The 20,397-nt window shown below is 43.7% G+C and overlaps 1 protein-coding gene across 1 annotated transcript; it reads left to right on the forward strand.

Annotated features, from left to right (window-relative positions):
* The first annotated feature begins 455 nt into the window (after positions 1-455).
* Positions 456-18,797, forward strand: LOC112071277 (endonuclease/exonuclease/phosphatase family domain-containing protein 1). Its single transcript, XM_024138746.2, has 2 exons — positions 456-1,719; positions 18,566-18,797. Exons 1-2 carry the CDS (start codon positions 869-871, stop codon positions 18,666-18,668), a joined length of 954 nt encoding a protein of 317 aa, XP_023994514.2. The 5' UTR covers positions 456-868; the 3' UTR covers positions 18,669-18,797.
* The last annotated feature ends 1,600 nt before the right edge of the window (positions 18,798-20,397 follow it).

A 20,397-nucleotide genomic window follows, 5' to 3' on the forward strand; every position in this document is an offset into this window, starting at 1 on the left:
GGAGACACGTTTGAGTATTATTTGTTGAAAAAAATTATATTACACATATTGTTTTATATTATTATAGTCATCTATTACATCTTACATCTCAACTTTAGTTTTAATAATAGCTTATTTTGTAGAAGAGAAAAGATCAATCTCATCATCATCATCATCATCATGCACACTTCTCCTTTTCATAAAGAGCACCTACATGTGAGTTGCTACGGTGTTTGAGTTTTTTCACCAACTCAATTAAAATAAATCCTGTGTACCACTTGTGTAACCTTCTGACCTGTTTCAGAGGTGTCAAACATAAACCAATAGATCAGGAGTTTTAATAGAAAATGCATCAGATCTGAAGTCCTCTTCAAGGACACAGTAGAACATGTGGACTGAAAAAGGTTAGAGCCACGCCCCCCTGGTGTGATGACGAGACCAGCTGGCGTTTAACGCGAACACTGTGCTGCAGCACCGCCACGCCACTGGCCAGTTCCTCTAGGCAAGCTGACCGGTGTGGACGGTACCTGAATATTCAGCAAGGACCTAACACCAGTAGGCTTCATGATATAAATGGAGTGAGACAAACAGCTAAACGACTAAAGAATTGGACCTGCTGTTTTGTGCGTATTTTCTATCTATTTTACTCACAAAAAACAAACACACGGTACAACATACTACGGCTCATATGTCTGTAAATTAGTAGAACTGTCACATCTACAACGGTCTTGCATGTCTGAGCAGGAGTCGATCAATCACACTGTAGGCTACTTTTACACGTTGCGCGCCTGCTGCTGCGGTGCTACTGCCTTCGCCGCTCTGTCCGGTCTACCCGTGGTCTAGACTGTTCCAAGCCCCGGTGGATTGACCTGCCAACTGAGCCGCAGTCATGGGAGGGAATTTGGGGTGCCACCGCTCGATCCCCAAAGACCCGACGGATTTCAGCAACAGCAAGCGCAAGTTTAGCGCCGCGTGCAACTTCAGCCACATCCTCGTGAACCAAGAGCGGTTGAATATCAACACGGCCACCGAGGAGGAGCTGATGACTCTACCAGGAGTGAACCGCACGGTAGCGCAGAATATCGTGGAGTACCGGAACTGCATTGCGGGGTTTAAAAAGGTAGAGGACTTGGCTCTCGTGAGCGGAATCGGTGCCGGCAAACTGGAGATTATCAGACTGGAAATATGCGTCTCGAGCAGGACGGGTTCGTCCCAACACTCGCCGTCGTCTCTGCGTAAAGACTTCGAGCCCCACCTGTCATGCACAGGTATGAACATCAACACCGCCACACCGGCGCAACTCATGAGCATCCGTGGCATCACGGATAAAATAGCGAAGAACATAGTAGAATACCGTATGGGAAACGGTCCGTTTAAAAGCATCGAAGACTTGGTGAGGGTCAATCACATAAACTCCTCTCTATTGGACAAAATTCGCTTTCAAGTGTTCGTAGAGCGTTCCAGAACACCTTCCACCAATACCAACGGGGGGTTGGCATACACTACCAAGTCTCACCCGAGCCCCACATCATTCAGTCTCCGGAGTGAAGACATGGAGCTTCCACCCGGGGGGCCGACTCGGATCATGTCTGTGCGGCCCAACGTGGAGCCTCCGTCGGGGATGCGGGACGGGAAAGCGGTGGTCAGGGTGGCTACCTGGAACCTCCAGAACTGCTCTTGTGAAAAGGCCAACAACCCGGGCGTCAAAGAGGTCGTGTGTATGACATTGCTTGAAAACGAGTAAGTATTGATCTGTACCCTACTGACAAACGGTCCATTTTATAGACGTAAATTGTCCATTAGACATTGTAGATTATATGCCAATGTATGGTGATCAAATCACATTTAATTTGTCACTTCCACCGAATACAACAGGTGTGTGTACCTTACTGTGAAATGTTTAAGCCCTTAACCAAAATGGTGTTAAAGAAATAGTTAAGAAAATATTGACTAAATAAAATTAACACAAAATAACAGTAACGAGGCTATGTACAGGTTAGTTAAGGTAATTTGTACATGTAGGTAGGGGTAAAGTGACTGTGCATAGATATTTAACAAAAAGTAGCAGCAGTGTAAAAACGTGTTGTGGGGTGGGTGTCAATGTAACTAGTCCGAGTGGCCATTTGATTAATTGTAGAGCAGTCTTGTGGCTTGGTGGTAGGAGCCTTTTGGACCTAGACTTGGCCCGCCGGTACCGCTTGCCATGCGGTAGCAGAGAGAAGTCTGACTTGGGTGACTGGATGTTCCATCTGTGCTGAAAAGTGTACATGTGAAACATGGCCATAACATAACACCTGTAATCCAAATAGATTTGTTAGATAAGGGAAGTGCTTGTCACTTGTTTTGTGACCCTGGGGGAAAACACCTCTGCAGGTGGTAGAGAACAATCACACTGTTGGATCAACTAATGTAGCCTGTCTGGACTCTCAGGGTGGTTCCTAAATGAGGTACTGCCAGGTGAACACCTATCACAGACCAGGTAAACTGTGTTAATTGATAGAGCTGTCTGATCAGTAGTCTCGTTAGAAAGCCAGACCCTCACCACTGTGTTCAGCTTTATCTATCAGAGACGATGAGTCGTTGAGTGTTTGGTCTTCGGTGGCTTTGATTGTCCCCAAGGCTACTCACAGATACATTCATGAACTCACACTCTCTCCCTCTGTGGGTAGTGGGTGTGACTTCCCCAGTCGACTCAGTGCCTTAGCACTGTGTGTGTTTTACACTGAACACAAATATTAACGCAACATATAAAGTGTTGGTCCCATGTTTCATGAACTGTAATAAAAGATCAGATGTTCCATATGTACAAAAATATTATCTGTAAAATTTTGTGCACAAATTTGTTTACATCCCTGTTAGTGAGCATTTCTCCTTTGCCAAGATAATCCATCCACCTGACAGGTGTGGCATATCAAGAAGCTGATTAAACAGCATGATCATTACACATGTTCACCTTGTGGTGGGGACAGTAAAAGACCACTCTAAAATTAGCGGTTTTGTCACACAACACAATGCCACAGATGTGTCAAGTTGAGGGAGCATGAAATTTGCATGCTGACTGCGGGAATGTCCACCAGAGCTGTTGCCAGATAATTTAATGTAAATTTCTCTACCATAAGCCGCCTCCAACGTCCTTTTAGAGAATTTGGCAGTACATCCAACCGGCCTCACAACCGCAGGCCACGTGTATGGTGTCATGTGGACGAGCGGTTTGCTGATGTGAACGAAGTGCCCCATGGTGGCAGCAGGGTTATGCTATCGGCAGGCATAAGCTATGGACAATGAACACAATTGCATTTTATCGAAGCCAATTTGAATGCACAAAAATACTGAGATCCTGTATTATAAAATTATAAAGGAATCTGTGACCGACAGATACATACAGTGGGGAGAACAAGTATTTGATACACTGCCGATTTTGCAGGTTTTCCTACTTACAAAGCATGTAGAGGTCTGTAATTTTTATCATAGGTACACTTCAACTGTTGAGACGACGGAATCTAAAACAAAAATCCAGAAAATCACATTGTATGATTTTTAAATAATTAATTTGCATTTTATTGCATGACATAAGTATTTGATCACCTACCAACCAGTAAGAATTCCGGCTCTCACAGACCTGTTAGTTTTTCTTTAAGAAGCCCTCCTGTTCTCCACTCATTACCTGTATTAACTGCACCTGTTTGAACTCGTTACCTGTATAAAAGCACCTGTCCACACACTCAATCAAACAGATTCCAACCTCTCCACAATGGCCAAGACCAGAGAGCTGTGTAAGGACATCAGGGATAAAATTGTAGACCTGCACAAGGCTGGGATGGGCTACAGGACAATAGGCAAGCAGCTTGGTGAGAAGGAAACAACTGTTGGCGCAATTATTAGAAAATGGAAGAAGTTCAAGATGACGGTCAATCACCCTCGGTCTGGGGCTCCATGCAAGATTTCACCTCGTGGGGCATCAATGATCATGAGGAAGGTGAGGGATCAGCCCAGAACTACACGGCAGGACCTGGTCAATGACCTGAAGAGAGCTGGGACCACAGTCTCAAAGAAAACCATTAGTAACACACTACGCCGTCATGGATTAAAATCCTGCAGCGCACGCAAGGTCCCCCTGCTTAAGCCAGTGCATGTCCAGGCCTGTCTGAAGTTTGCCAATGACCATCTGGATGATCCAGAGGAGGAATGGGAGAAGGTCATGTGGTCTGATGAGACAAAAATAGAGCTTTTTGGTCTAAACTCCACTCGCCGTGTTTGGAGGAAGAAGAAGTAGAGTACAACCCCAAGACACCATCCCAACCGTGAAGCATGGAGGTGGAAACATCATTCTTTGGGGATGCTTTTTCTGCAAAGGGGACAGGACGACTGCACCGTATTGAGGGGAGGATGGTGGGGCCATGTATCGCGAGATCTTGGCCAACAACCTCCTTCCCTCAGTAAGAGCATTGAAGATGGGTCGTGGCTGGGTCTTCCAGCATGACAACGACACAAAGCACACAGCCATGGCAACTAAGGAGTGGCTCCGTAAGAAGCATCTCAAGGTCCTGGAGTGGCCTAGCCAGTCTCCAGACCTGAACCAATAGAAAATCTTTGGAGGGAGCTGAAACTCCGTATTGCCCAGCGACAGCCCCGAAACCTGAAGGATCTGGAGAAGATCTGTAGGGAGGAGTGGGCCAAAATCCCTGCTGCAGTGTGTGCAAACCTAGTCAAGAACTACAGGAAACGTATGATCTCTGTAATTGCAAACAAAGGTTTCTGTACCAAATATTAAGTTCTGCTTTTCTGATGTATCAAATACTTATGTCATGCAATAAAATGCAAATTAATTACTTAAAAATCATACAATGTGATTTTCTGGATTTTTGTTTTAGATTCCGTCCCTTCATAGTTGAAGTGTACCTATGATAAAAATTACAGACCTCTACATGCTTTGTAAGTAGGAAAACCTGCAAAATCGGCAGTGTATCAAATACTTGTTCTCCCCACTGTATCTGTATTCCCAGTCATGTGAAATCCATAGATTAGGGCCTAATTTATTTATTTCAATGGCCTGATTTCCTCACATGAACTGTAATACAGTAAAATCAATGAAAATGTTGCATTTATATTTTTGTTCAATATAGTTCAATGGGTTGTCTTATATAATCCCCAGATCAGGACAGTGTGATGCAGCAGTGAGTCTGTCTTTCTGGGCCTCCTCATTGAGAGGGGGACACATTCCGTCTTGGGGGTGTTAGGACACAGACACAAACACACTGCGTGTGACAGACTGAAACTATCCCTGGTGTTAAGACTGAAACGCAGTGGCGGCTTCTGATTGGCTGAATACCCGCGGTGCGAGGTGGTTGCAGTGTTAACAAAGCAGCATGACAGAAATATGATGCCAAGTTTTCAAACTACTGCTAGTTTCTTTGAGAAGATGTGTGTGTATAAAGTGATCTGTGTATTTGAACAACACCATATAATCACCTATTTCACTTTTTCATGTCAAACCAAATGACCACTGCAGCACATGCTGACACTGTTTTGAACAGATTAGATTATACTATTATGAACGAACAACCAGTTTACGAACGAGTGCACCAAGGAGAAAGCAATAAGCATGCAGATGCAATAAGTGAAAACACATCCTCTAACTGGGGATAGCTAGCTAACATGTTACAAAGCATGATGTGCTAGCCAGTTAACTTTCATTCTGAAATAACTTCAAATTCCCAAGTTAGTCAGATATTAGATTAGGACGCTCCCATGCCAATTTCAAGTCTAACTAGCTAGTAAGCTACCAGCTAGCTACACTGAGTGTACACAACATTAAGAACATGTTCCTAATGTTGAGTTGCACCCCCCCCTTTTGCCCTCAGAACAGCCTCAATTCTTCAGGGCATGGACTGTATTGAATGCATTCCACATGGATGCTGGCCTGTGTTGACTCCAATGCTAAGCACAGTTGTATCAATTTGTCTGGATGTCCTTTGGGTGGTGGGCCATTCTTGATACACACGGGAAGCTGTTGAGTGTGAAAACCCAGCATCTTTGCAGTTCTTGATACAAACTAGTGCGCCTGGCACCTACTACAATACCCCCTTCAAAGGCACTTAAATATTTTGTCTTGCCCATTCACCCTCTGAATGGCACACATACACAATTCATGTCTCAATTGTCTCAAGGTTTAAAAATCCTTCTTTAACCTGTCTCTTGCCCTTCATCTACACAAATTAAAGTGGATTTAACAAGTGACATCAATAAGGGATAATAGCTTTCTCCTGGTCTGTCAAATAAATAATTCCTCTGTGTATCTATTTTTTTTAAATAAAAGATGTTTACAATTGGTATAAAAAAACAATCACAGGTGGTGCGCCGCCCCTTGTGGGCGGGTTGCCGCTACTGAAACTACTTCTGACAGTCAAACATGTTATGGTCATTTTGGCACCTAGAGTCAAATCTTCCACGCAGTCCCAAATCCAGTCTCACAAGAGTACTGTCATCATGCATACAGCACATGATCCTCGTGTCTGTCACTTAATGCAAGAAAGAAGACCAAATAAAATGCTGCCCCACCCTAGTCTCAAACAGTACAGTCTCTCTCACACGCACACACACAGTTGTGTTTTATTCACCTTGTGGGGAGACGATTGGTTCCCATTAAATCTTTTTTTTCTGTGACCTTAACCCCAAACCCTTAAACGTATCCCTAATTCAAAACATAACCCCTAAGCCTAAAAATAGCAATTTTCCTTGTGGGGACCTGCAAAATTTCCCCACTCAAATTAGTTTGATTACTATTCTTGTGAGGACTTCTGGTCCCCACAAGTATAGTTAAACGTGTGTGTATATATATACACACACACACACACATGCATGTAAAAGTCCTACAGGCACAGCAATCAGAGAAAACAAAGCCCTTTCCAATGATTGACCACCTTTAGCACAGTACTTTGACCCCAGGTACTTCTTCCTCTGTACTGGTTTGTATGTGAAAGTTCTTTCTAACGCAGTGATACTTCCCCTGGCTGTCCCTCCCTCTTCCTGTGTTCTGTCAGACCTATAGGTAAGTGTTCTGGCTGGGGACATTGAGGCACAGGGCGGGAGGAAGGTGGAGGGAGAGGGATAGGAGGGGAATGGGAGAAGGGGAGGGGTGTTGTCTGTTTGCTTAGCGCTCAGCTGTGGAGCGAAATATCACAGGCTATCACATACTTGAGTTTACAGTACAAGCTGGGGCGTGTTGTCTTGGCCTGCCTCCAGCTAGCACAGGGAGCGAGTTACTGGAGTTCAATGAACTCCGCTCTGCACCACACGGAATCAAAGGTTAGACTGACAGACAATTGGCTACCAGTCCCGCCAGCCTGATGCAGTCTTGGGGGGGAAAGGAACCCCCCCCTCCAGTTATTTGTAATGAGTCAGTTGAGCTGTTGGTCTCCCTACTGCCACTCCCATCCCCTAGCTGAGATGCCGACAGAGGCTAAGGGAACAAGGAAGCGGTTTCACCACGCCGACTAGCTAGCTGCGAGAGGGAAGTTACTCTTGGCGAGCAGGGAGTTTGGTTATAACAGATCAACAGTACAGGGAATGTGTAGACTAGACCTGCTGACACACAGTTGACTAATATCTCTGGAAGGAAAAACAAATGACTCCAGGGATAGTACACAGAGAGGTTATGTTGTCCGTGAACGGTAGGAAAGGGAACGGTAGGCCACATTCTAATGTCGGTTTTGTAAGATCAGTAGTGTGCCATGCTACGCGATATCTATTGTGCAATTGTTTAACCTTGGCTTTCATGAGCGGCAACTTCAGGGACATAGACTAGGGTGACCAGACGTCCCCGTTTTCCGGGGACAGTCCCCGTTTTAGGTGGCCTGTCCCCGGCTGGAGCTGTCCCCGGAAATGTCCTCGTTTTTAACTGTGCGTTAAAAACAGACCTCAAAGTGAAATATTTTACTTGGCAAGAAAGACCGGGCAGCAGAGCCTACCGGTTGACGTCTCAAACGCATTGTGCTTGTTTAGGCCAACAGAGGGGGCTGCTCGCTATAGCAGCTTCATTCACTCTTCTTCTACTAACTACTAGTTTTAGAGAAAACTGCTGTGGAAAACTCGGCCAGAAGCTAGCAAGTATCAAGTGAATCCACAACATCACCAGAAACTTATTTTCAAGCCAGTTTGAGATACTAGCTAGTGATGTTATGTCACAATTTATTATATAGATAGGTGATCTGCTCTATAAGGTTTTAAATAGGTTATGCTAGCTAACGTTAGCTATGTAGACTAAGTTAGCTAGCTAAGTTATATGGCATTATAATAAGTAGTGTGAAAATATAGTTAGAAATGTTCATGGATAACATTAGTAGTGGAGAGGAAGGAGAGTAGGAAGAAAAGTGAGAGACAGAGGAGGAAAGATACAGATATGGTTACAGAGCCTGCCAATTTATTATTCCAAACAATTTTTTTGAGATAAAATACAAAAATGAGGCAAGCAATGGGAATCTGTTAACCAAAGTATTTTATCTAATAGTATGCTGTTTATTAATACAGATTGGAGAGAAAGGAGAAGGAAAAAGTAAGGTAGTAAAAAGAGTGAAGCAAGGAGAGTGTAGAAGAGTGAGGTGGAAAGGTGAAGAGAAGGAAAGGAAGACGAGTGAAGAAAGGAGGAGAAAGATTGGAGGAGAAGAAAAAGTTAAGAGAGTAATTAAGAGTGGCACAAGGAGAGTGAAGAAGAACAGACAGAGGAGATACAATGACTCTTTCCAAGAAATGGAAATGCACTTTTAATGATAAACATGATGAGAGAATTTCCATTTATACGCTCAGGTCAAGACGATAGAATGGTTCACTGCATCCTTTGTAATTCCTCTTTCAATTGGCAGCCGGAGAAGAACGGCAGTGGTAGAACATCAGCAGACGAAAAAGCATAAAGCCTCTCTGATTGCCCGTGTTGGTATGCCCTCTGTCACCACGTTCTTCAAGAAGGTTGAGCCTTCCCAAGAAGAATATGATTTAGCAGTGCAGGAGGGTGTCTTTGCATACCACACTATGTGACACAATCATAGTTACAGATCTCTGGGCTGCACAGCACAACTGACACGTAAACTTCGGCTCATAAACCTTCCATGTGCTAGGACAAAATGTGACGCCACAGTGAGTAACGTGTTAGCACCATGGGCAACTACTTTGGTAATACAGGACCTAGACCAGGTTGAATTTGTGTCCCTGTCCATTGATGCGTCCAATCATGGACATGTAAAGCTGCTGCCTATAGTAGTCAGATATGTAAGATATATGATGGCAGCACATCTATGGAAACAAAACTGCTTGATTTTGTTGAATTGAATGGAGAAACAGCAGAGGAAATTGCAGCTGAGGTCCTGGTGAACATCCCAATCATTCTTCACTACGGCTGTGAACTACTTGCAGGCATTGGGAAAGCACACAGATCATCTAAAAGGGTTACATTGTCTCCTTTTAAAAAGGCAACCTCAGCGTGAAGAGATCCAGAAGGCAGCAGGCACACTGCAGGAAAAATGCCCCCATGTGACCATCAATGAGGATGCATTGTTTGACGAGGTTACTGTCCTGCAAGAGTTCCTAAAGGGGGATCGCTTGAAGAATGGAAAACATCTGAGACACCGCTTAGTCAGAGATGGAGCACGGTGGTTACCCACTTCAAAGAGAACGACATCCCACACACTAACCTGGCTAGATTAGCGTCTGTTGTCATGTGCTTAACTGGAAGTAATGCACCAGTCGAGAGTGTTCTCCCAAATGAATGATATATGGACAGCAGCAAGAAATAGGTTCACTGTTCCTACCATCAAGGCCATGCTTATTGTGAAGACCAACTTCAACCTCCCCTGCCAGGAGTTCATGGAGAAGCTGGCCAAAGACTGAATAAGATACATTCTTCTGAGAAATATACAGATTAGGTTGGTATAACTATATTATGTAGTTACCAATCTCATCAGCATCTTATTTCTTTATTATGTTAAGTATTTCACATATACTATTGTCTGTTTTTTTCCCAATTTTGCTCATGTTCTCTTCTGCTCTTATTCTACCCAGACTACCAGGACCACTGAATGGCTGTTCAGATTGGACATTTCTGTCTTGTCTGTAGTGTTTCTGTAATATAGTTGTTTTCTCTATCACAGTGTGCCTGTTAGACTAAATACATGAAACCGGAATTTCATAGATAATATAACATTGCCTATTTTAATTATATATTGACCACCGAACTGGAAATGTCCCCGGTTTTCATTTCAGAAATCTGGTCACCTTAACATAGACCGATGCTAAGTGAACAGGGAAGGCTGACTAGCTAGCAGGGAGTAAGGTTACTACAGGATTTTGTCTTGTTCAGTGTTGTGTAAAACCTACTGTACTGTGGAAATAAGATTTGGATGTAAATCAGTCAAAACTGTTGAGAAACCACAGGTTAACCGTGGACGTGCAGCGCTAGCGAAAAGCAACCCACCTGCCACCCTAAACACATTCTCTCACCCCAGGTCAACCGCTACAGGGTTAGTGGAAAAGGGCTTCCACGGTTTAAATGGGTCTGAACTGACTTGATCTACTGAGTGAACCACTCTTGTTTTCCCTAAAAAAAAACGAACTCCCCCACCCCAAGACATATCTGACACACTCAGGACGGGTGTGGATTAGAGACCTGTTGTAATGTGTTCTAATCTTCATCATTAATGAGGTTTGCCATTAGAACCCTGACAGTATTTCTATCTAAATTCATTCGACCAGACTGACCCGATAACAGAAACAATGTGTTCTGTGTTTATCTGTATGGACATGATCTGATAAAGGAAAATCAGATCAGCGTAGCTAGTTAGCTGTTCTAAGGTCAATCGATCAATTTCGTAATGCAATCATCCAATGATTCCATTCACCACACAATCTCTGGACAATATCTTCTCGACTTCTGAACAGATTACCGGTATTACAGATCAACTGGGTTTTCTCGCTTCTAATGTTGAAGAAGAATGTTCTGTACTGGGTCATTCCATTTGATTTTTAATCACTTTTTGACTGCACCCCTTTTTGAATTGAACAACTTTCCATATATATTTGCCCATGGAGGAAGTGGTCAGAAAGGGATTGTTTTGGGACCTGAATGCCAAAACGTTTAGGAGATGGAGGTGCTCAAAGTTGATCCATTTTACATACCCATAACATGAGACAGCCATGTCTTCATCATGGTAAAAGATAAATGGTTGCGTTTGACATCATTTAAAAGCTTACAAACAGGGTTGCCAAACTATATATATTTTTTAACCTTTTAACCAATGGCGGTCAGTGCCATTTAAGATGAGGGAGGACTTTTTCTTTTTTTCATGAGCATGGCCTAATTTCTATTACATATAGCATAGAAATATTGGATAACTCTCATTCATATTCAATTAACCTAGTTCAATGTAACAGCGATAGGTTTAGGCTACTACATGATACTCTAATTTTCTGTTACTGTACAGTCAGTAAACAGTTACACCGGAGGGCCCCGGTGGCAATAAATTAGTGATACCAAAAGCTTACCTTGACTTGGAAGAGTTCCAGTGTTATGTTGGAAAGCGATAGCCAGCTAGCTAACATCGCATCCCTCTGTTTGAGCAGGGTGTTTCAGTAGACTAAACTAGCTCGCTGCATTTGCTAACTATCTCTCTTTCTATTTCTCTCTTGCTTCATTTTGGAAGAAATTAATTTGTTCAACGATTGTCTTTTTCTCTTTGAGTCAATTACTCATAACATTTTACACACTGCAGTGCTAGCTAGCTGTAGTTTATGCTTTCTAGAGTCCACCCAATCAGGATAAGATAATGACATGTCAGTTCATGCTGCAAGAGCTCTGATAGGTTGGAGAACGTCCTCCGGAAGTTCTCACAATTACTGTAAGTCTATGGAAGGGGGTGAGAACCGTGAGCCTCCTAGGTTTTGTATTGTAATCAATGTACCCAGAGGAAGACGGAAGCTAGCTGTCCTCCGGCTACACCATGGTGCTACCCTACAGAGTGCTGTTGAGGCTACTGTCGACCTTCGTTGCATAATAGTGTGTTTTAATCAATTATTTGGTGACGAGATTATATTTAGTATAGTTAAAGGATAACTTTTTAATGCTTAAATATTCATATTTTTATGAAATTCACTGAGGATGGTCCTCCCCTTCCTCTGAGGAGCCTCCCACTGCTTTTAACGTCAATGATCTATCTGTTTCAATTTTGCGTATGTTGTAGCTTAGACCCTATTTTACATAATCTGAGGTGTTTGTTGTTCCCGCCATCGGTTAAGACACAGCATGCTCTTAAATACAGGGTGGGTGTCATTTCAATCATAGAAATATAATTCATAGAATGGACATGACCATTGAAATTTTTAATGAATAAAAATGCACACTTCTAATTACTATCACAAAGATGCCGGACCACCCACCGTCAAATGTCAACTTAAATGTGAATATCTGTCTTTCTATTTCAGTAGATTTCCTATGGAAGATTGACGGTATTTAAAGCAACTGATATTCCCATTCAAGTTAACATTCTCTAATGTGTGGTCCTCCAACTGTCTTTGTGCTACCATTTTGAAAGTTAAAATATCAACTTTCTCATTTTAGTACAGCCAAAACATGACACTCACCCTGTATTCAAGAGCATGCTGTGTCTCAGCCGATGGCGGGAACAACAAACACCTCGATGTAAAATAGGGTCTAAGCTACAACATATGCAGAGTTTACGTGTTTTTAGATCATTTACGTTAAAAGTTCAAAAATGTATTTTCTCTCAAGAAATTATAGAATAGTTTGATAAGCCTTTTAAATGATATCTTTCTCAACCTTTTATATTTTCCAGTGATGAAGACATGGAGGTCTCGTGGTAGGGTGGGTAATGGAAAATTGGTAAACTTTTAAGACTTCTATTTCCTAATTGCTTTGGCATTCAGGTCCAAAAAGTCATTTTCTGATCTTCTCCCATGGGCAAATATGTATGGCAAGTTTTGTTTAAAACAAAAGGGATTCTGTCAAGTGATTGAAATCAAATGGTACGAGCCCATTTAGCAGGCCTGTTCTAGCTGACATGCCCTTAACCCAGACGATAAGGGTATGATGTTGGTAAATGGTACGAGCCCATTTAGCAGGTCTGTTTCTAGCTGACATGCCCTTAACCCAGACGATAAGGGTATGATGTTGGTAAATGGTACGACCACATTTAGCAGTCTGTTCTAGCTGACATGCCCTTAACCCAGACGATAAGGGTATGATGTTGGTAAATGGTACGACCCCATTTAGCAGGCCTGTTCTAGCTGACATGCCCTTAACCCAGACGATAAGGGTATGATGTTGGGAAATGTGTGCATGCCTGAATGACATGGCTAGTATAGATCTCACCTACTGAAGCTCCTTTATTAACCGTCACAACACTCGCATTTCTCTCTCTACCAATCTAGCTGTCCAGCTTTTCCAGGTATGTATGTGTGTGTGTGAGAACACTTACAACTTCCAGCCAGCTGCAGTAGTTGAGATTTTACCTCCCCAACCCACACCTCAGTCCTGACCCAGCAGGTCTGAATTCCAAGCAGTGAGGCGGGTGTTCAGCGCCCGGGGGTTGGGTGGTGTTGGCGCTGCCTACCTGCCACTAACCATGTTAATCCCTGTCCTAGTGCATGATGGGAAGTTCTCATCTACATCTCACCCGCAGCAGCAGGTCTGTTCCCCCGACTCACAGAACTGTCAGAATGGAGCAGACTGACTGCCAGAACAGACATCGTGACTATGTGCTGGACTCTGCTACTATGGTACAGAGTCCAGACTCTGTGTATCCCAATGAAATCCGGAGCTATCAGAGAGGCACAGTTTCTCTCTCAGCCCTGTCAGCGTATTGTGTGTGTGTGTGAGAGTGACTCGGGATTGATGCTGAGGTCATGTGTGTTGTTGGGAAAGTTGTGCTCTGTGTGTGTGGCTGACGCTGAGTGTTAAGAGCACAGAGGGAGAAGGCGCTCATGTGGAAAATTCCATTAGCACAGCAGTTTGTGACCGACAGAAGGACAGACCGTGAGTGAGATGCATTACCCAGAAAACACTGCTTCTGTCAGTGCCAGTCCCTCTAACTGTAACCAGTTAGCCATTTACACTGGAACACACTAAACTGGTTCTCAATTGATCCAAAACCAGTCTACACTGATACACCATCTCACAAACCAGCCTGCACTCATACACCACTATCTAGTACAGTACCCTCTGAGACAGGATTAGTCCAAGGTCACCTTGTGCTCATTACTTTTAGTTTACACAATTAAAGTATGTCTTATCAGACTTATTATAAGTCCAGACTCTCTGTTTCCTTCATTGTGTATTCAGTGTGTATGTGTAGTTTTCCTCACCTGGTAGTGTCTTCCTGACATTGGTGATTTTCTTCATTGTAATGATGACATTGAGGGATTCCAGTTTCTCTGAGTCGCATATAGTGTGGCTCTGCTATCTCTCTGTTTCTCTGCGGCAGTGTGGATCTTTGTATAACCTTTGCTGCAAGCCCCCTCCATCCTTTTATGTATGTGTGTGTGTGTGTGTGCTCGCGGTCTCTCACTTTGTACATTTGCAGTAGAGCTTTTTTTTCTGTCATTCTTTTTTTTTTTTTTTTGTGCCTGCCTTCGTTTGTTAACCTGCCCATCCTGTCGAGCTGTGAGGAGGATTTGAGGAGTTTGAACAGGCTATCCTGTCTCACACACACACTCTCCTGTATGGTCATGGTCACATCAGGCCCTTTCTCTGCACTGCGGCCAGGTCACCTGTGGTCAGTGCAAGGGAGGCAGTGGAGCCTCTGATTGGGTGATCACACCTACAGTGGGGAAGGGGTGTCGTCACCCTCCTACAGAGCTCTGGCTCCAGACCTGTTTGCGTTCACAATCACTGATTCCACAGTTCCTGTTTTGATAAGAGACCACATATTTATCTCTCACAATCTATTATGAAAGAATTTGTGTGTTAGGGTAGGGTGGAAAACTAGTGTGGTGGGTAAACAAATGCATCAAACCATTTTGAAGATGGCAACAAAAGCATCTGTGTTTGTAGGATAAAATAAATGCTTCTGAACTGCTGGATTTGGAGTGTTCCTTTTTGCAAGTGGGTCCATTGTACATTGTAATAATTTGTCTCCGTTTACTATCAGTCTATATACGACTGTGAAATAGTCTCATCTCCGGGTGGACTCTTGTCTGTTATCAGTTTAGTCTCGTCTGTCTTTTTATGTTCTTCATTTCATTACCTCTTTTTATGGACGAGGTGCTCCAGTGAACCTCCTCCAGCTAATCATTCCTGCGCAGAGCAGACCAGGAGGCTAACGTTGACTTGTGCATTGTTTCCATTTATATTAGCAGATGCTCTTATGCATAAGAGCATCTGCTAATATAAATGGAAACAATGCACAAGTCAACGTTAGCCTCCTGGTCTGCTCTGCGCGGGAATGATTAGCTGGAGGAGGTTCACTGGAGCACCTCGTGGCATAAAGGGTCAAAGTCTGAACAGACTCAGCAGCAGTGTTGCCTAATGTCCTGTAATAACCGCTGGGAAACCACCGACCTACTGAGACGCGTTGAGAGTAGAGGGTGGCAGGTCACTGATCCTGCTATTCCCAAGGTCACCAGTCCACTTCTCCATTCACATCCACGGTGACTGAGCTGTATGCTGGAATTAGAATCAATCTAGGTGTCCTGTCTGCTGATACATATTCATGTAATAGACCCCAGGTCACCATACCCTGGCTCAAGACCAACAAATGGAGTGGTAGGCCTCAAAAAAAGTAGACTAAAATCATTACAATCACAATTAAAATGCAACGGTTGTTTAGCGTGTTGAAAGGATTACTTGAGGACAATGCGGAGCATCGCTCGGAAGAGACGGTGCCAGACAGTTTGCTTTGCCGGTGTTGTGCCGAAAATCTCCCCCCTGCCAGAATTCTACCCCCCTTCGCGTGAACGCGGACACACTCAATTCTTCATTGCAGCGACTTGCTTGCTAGTTGAGATTTCTGCTCTTCTCTCCGTTGTCAGTTTAGCCTACATTTCACTGATCTTAGTAGCAGAAAGCATTTTTTTCTTTGTCTTTCAAGGCAGCTGTCAATGATCACGTTAGGCTGCGTTTCATTTAATATTTTTATGGCGGTTTGATCGCGGGGGAGGCACTAGTAATGTCTGCAGTTTTCAGTTTGGCTATTTGTTTCAACTGTATTAGTCTATAAATAAATCTCTGCCAAAATGTGCCAAACTCCCTCTATGTTTAATATAACACACAAACATGAATTATTCATTTTGGTTGCCTATCCTGACGTGAAGTTTGTTCTATAGAAATTATTTGACTCTAGCCACAAAATGAAGGAAATTAGAAGGGGTGGAGAATTTCAGCATCATCTGTCAGTTGTTTAGGCCGTGAGCCGATTGCTTTGAATTTGATGTCGCCATTTGAACTCGGCCTTGTAAACCTACTAGCATAACGGACAGCTGTTTTATGCAGCTTCATCTGAAGTAAAGTGAATTGACCAAAACTATCAAATTACTCCTGTCTATACTAAAAACACCAACAGAGAGCAGGATGTAGGCCACAGAGGATCATTAGCTTCTTTAAAAAATGGCTATAGATTGTATGAAAATCACAAGGCCAGGGCATAATCTAGTCGGGTAGTGTGCAATTTGGGCAGCGTTTCAAATGGCTGACTTGTTGATTTGCGGCTGTCAGTGAAAGCATCTTAAATAAACCTATCGCAATATTTCACAATACAATCGCTAGAAAAACAAAGAGGAGACCAAGAAAACTCAAACCTGTCTCTTTTTCTTTAGGCTATCAAAATCCTCAACTCCCAATAGGCTACTGTTCGCTCAATAGCTTATTTTATTGGCACTTGTTCTCAACTGGCCTACCTGGTTATATAAAGGTGAAATAAAAAAATATCCCCGGTGAGTGCACCTATTCACGGTGTTCATTGAGTGAGGCCCTCCTCCTGGATATTTTTTTGGTGACAATTTCCTCCAGGCTAGATGGACGTCATAGCCAACAGTATGTGTCTCCCCTTTTCATAGGCCTCGATTAGATTGATTGCATTCTAGACAAGGCCGTTTTTCTATTGATCCCAGTTTGCCAGTGTCAGCAGAGCAGCTCACCCTGTCATTTGTTGTGGTATTATAGATTCTGCTGGATTCTCAGCTATGCGGCGCCAACTCATTTTGGGCCGTTACTAGCCCCTACATTTGTCACATACCTTTATTGTGTCTGACTGCATAACTGTTATACCAACAGGTTTTATTCATACATGTGGGCCATAGCAACCTCATCTAGCTGCCTGCTTTTTAGTGGGTGGGGGGGTTTATCACCTAGCACATAGAGAGCCTCATCACAATAGGCATAAAATACACTAGTCTACATGTTTTTTAGCCCGGAGAAAAGTCTTATTTTTCACTGCCTTAGATTTAATTATCTAATTAAAGTTAATCAGCCTTGATCAATACTGTGGACAGAGGATCATAAGACACTGTACTTGGTTGCTATGGTGACCGAGGATGTGCAGTTATGCGTGAGGAGACATACCCACACGGGTGGAAGTGTGTGTGTGTAATCCCACCTGTGAAATAGGCCAGTGTTTTTACCTCTTCTGTTACAACTGTAGTCCATAGTCTAAGCCCTCTGAAGTTACCTTTTTCTTTTTTTAAATGCTATTAACAAATTAGGTTTCTCTGGGGTTAATTTAAAAACAAGTCTGAATGAGTCAGTGAACCAATGAGGAATATTTTGTTTGATCATTTAGTTAATAGCCAGCAGTTGTGTGGATCTGAGTGTGTCAGGGGGAGTTGAGAACAGTGTGTGTGTGTGTGTGTGCAGCAGGATGGAGCGAAAGGAGGACCAAGACGGGAGAGAGAATAGTGTGTGTGTGTGCAGCAGGATGGAGGCGAAAGGAGGCACCAAGACGGGAAGAGAGAATAGTGGTTGTGTGTGCAGCAGGATGGAGCGAAAGGAGGACCAAGACGGGAGAGAGAATAGTGTGTGTGTGCAGCAGGATGGAGCGAAAGGAGGACCAAGACGGGAGAGAGAATAGTGCTTATGCTTTGCCATTATTCTTTTTTATCGCGCTGACTAGTGGGCTGGAAAAACAATTAGAAAGTAAACAGATGAATGTTTATGGGCTCGTAAATTAGGTTCCACCCCATCTCTGCACCAATGTGTTTGTATGTACAATCTCCTGGGCTTTACGTCCAAAGTCTACTCTTCCCTCTCTGCTTTTCTCTGCATAATAACTGTTGTATGCATCTGAAATGGCACCCTATTCTCTAGTGCACTACTTTGGATGAGAGCCGCTGTGTATAGTGCACTATGCAGGGACAATAGTATTCCATTTAAGACACAGGGAAAAGACTGAGTCATGTTATGTGTTGTAGAATCAGGAGGGTCCTGAATGTGTAGGGAGGCCCTCTGTGTTAATAATGCAGTGGCCTCTCCTCTCTTACCAGAACTGGTGTGTATATACTACCCTATCATATGGCTAATAACACAAAAGTCAGCTTCGATAACAGAGACGAATCTCTGTTTTATTGATGCATCCATGTCTCTCTCTCTCTCCAGCATCAAGTTACTGGCAGTCCAAGACCTGGTAGATCGGGAAGCCCTTGACAAGGTACAGTGTAGCAATCCCTTTCTTCACCTACTAGAACAAATCACTTATTGATTTGGTAGCAAAGTTCTGTGTAGCGATTTAGTCCACCAGTACAGAATCTTTATGTTCGTGATAATTATGAGATGCTCTTGTCATTAAAAACATGTAGAGAACCTCCATTGTTCTCTCTCTCTCTCTCTCTCTCGCTTACCCACATAACCTTCTGTTCTTTCTCAATTATGCACAATTCTTTCTTGCTCTCTTTCTTCCCCTCTATCTCCCCTCTATCTCTCTCTCTCTCTGCCCCTTTCTCTCTCGCTCTCTCGCTCTCTCGCTCTCTCGCTCTCTCGCTCTCTCGCTCTCTCGCTCTCTCGCTCTCTCCCCCTATAGCAAAGCTTGGTCCCCTAGGCTCTGTTCACAAACACAAACACACCCACAGAGGCCCCAGGACCAACAGCACAATTAGACCCAACCAAATCATTGAGAAAACAAAAAGATAATTACTTGACACATTGGAAAGAATTAACACAAAAACAGAGCAAACTAGAATGCTATTTGGCTAAACAGAGAGTACACAGTGGCAGAATGCCTGACCACTGTGACTGACCCAAACTTAAGGAAAGCTTTGACTATGTACAGACTCAGTGAGCATAGCCTTGCTATTGAGAAAGGCCGCCGTAGGCAGACATGGCTCTCAAGAGAAGACAGGCTATGTGCTCACTGCCCACAAATGAGGTGGAACAGAGCTGCACTTCCTAACTCTCCTGCCAATGTATGACCATATTTAGAGGACAATATTTCCCTCAGTTTACACAGATCCACAGAATTTGAAAAAAAATCCAATTTTGATAAACTCCCATATCTACTGGGTGAAATTCCAAGTGTGCCATCACAGCAGCAAGATGTGTGACCTGTTGCCACAAGAAAAGGGCAACCAGTGAAGAACAAACACCATTGTAAATAACAACCTATTTATGTTTATTTAATTTACTGTTGTGCTTTAACCATTTGTACATTGTTACAACACTGTATATATATAATATGACATTTAATGTCTTTATTGTTTTGAAACTTCTGTATGTGTAATGTTTACTGTTAATTTTTATTGTTTATTTCACTTTTGTATATTATCTACCTCACTTGCTTTGGCAATGTTACACATGTTTCCCATGCCAATAAAGCCCCTTGAATGAATTGAATTGAATTGAGAGAGCGAGAGGGCAGAGAGAGAGAGAGAGAGAGAGAGAGAGCGAGCGAGCGGGGCAGAGAGAGAGAGAGAGAGAAGAGAGCGCGAGAGGGCAGAGAGAGAGAGCGAGCGAGAGGGGCAGAGAGAGAGCGAGAGAGAGAGAGAGAGCGAGAGGGGCAGAGAGAGGGAGAGAGAGAGAGAGAGGGGCAGAGCGAGAGAGAGAGAGAGAGAGAGCGGAGAGGGGCAGAGAGAGAGAGAGCGAGAGAGGGCAGAGCGGGGGCAGAGAGAGGCGAGAGAGAGGGGCAGAGGAGAGAGCGAGCGAGAGGGGCAGAGGAGAGGCGAGCGAGAAGAGAGAGCGAGCGAGCGAGAGGAGAGCGAGCGGGGCAGAGAGAGAGAGAGAGAGAGAGAGAGAGCGAGCGAGAGAGAGAGAAAGAGAGAGAGAGAGAGAGAGAGGAGAGAGGGGCAGAGAGAGAGAGAGAGAGAGAGAGAGAGCGAGCGAGCGAGAGGGGCAGAGAGAGAGAGAGAGAGAGAGAGAGAGCGAGCGAGCGAGCGGGGCAGAGAGAGAGAGAGAGAGAGCGACGAGCGCGGAGGCAGAGAGAGCGAAGAGGCGAGAGA

Source organism: Salvelinus sp. IW2-2015, unplaced genomic scaffold, assembly GCF_002910315.2.
Source record: "Salvelinus sp. IW2-2015 unplaced genomic scaffold, ASM291031v2 Un_scaffold1567, whole genome shotgun sequence".
NCBI classification, from domain to species: Eukaryota; Metazoa; Chordata; class Actinopteri; order Salmoniformes; family Salmonidae; genus Salvelinus; species Salvelinus sp. IW2-2015.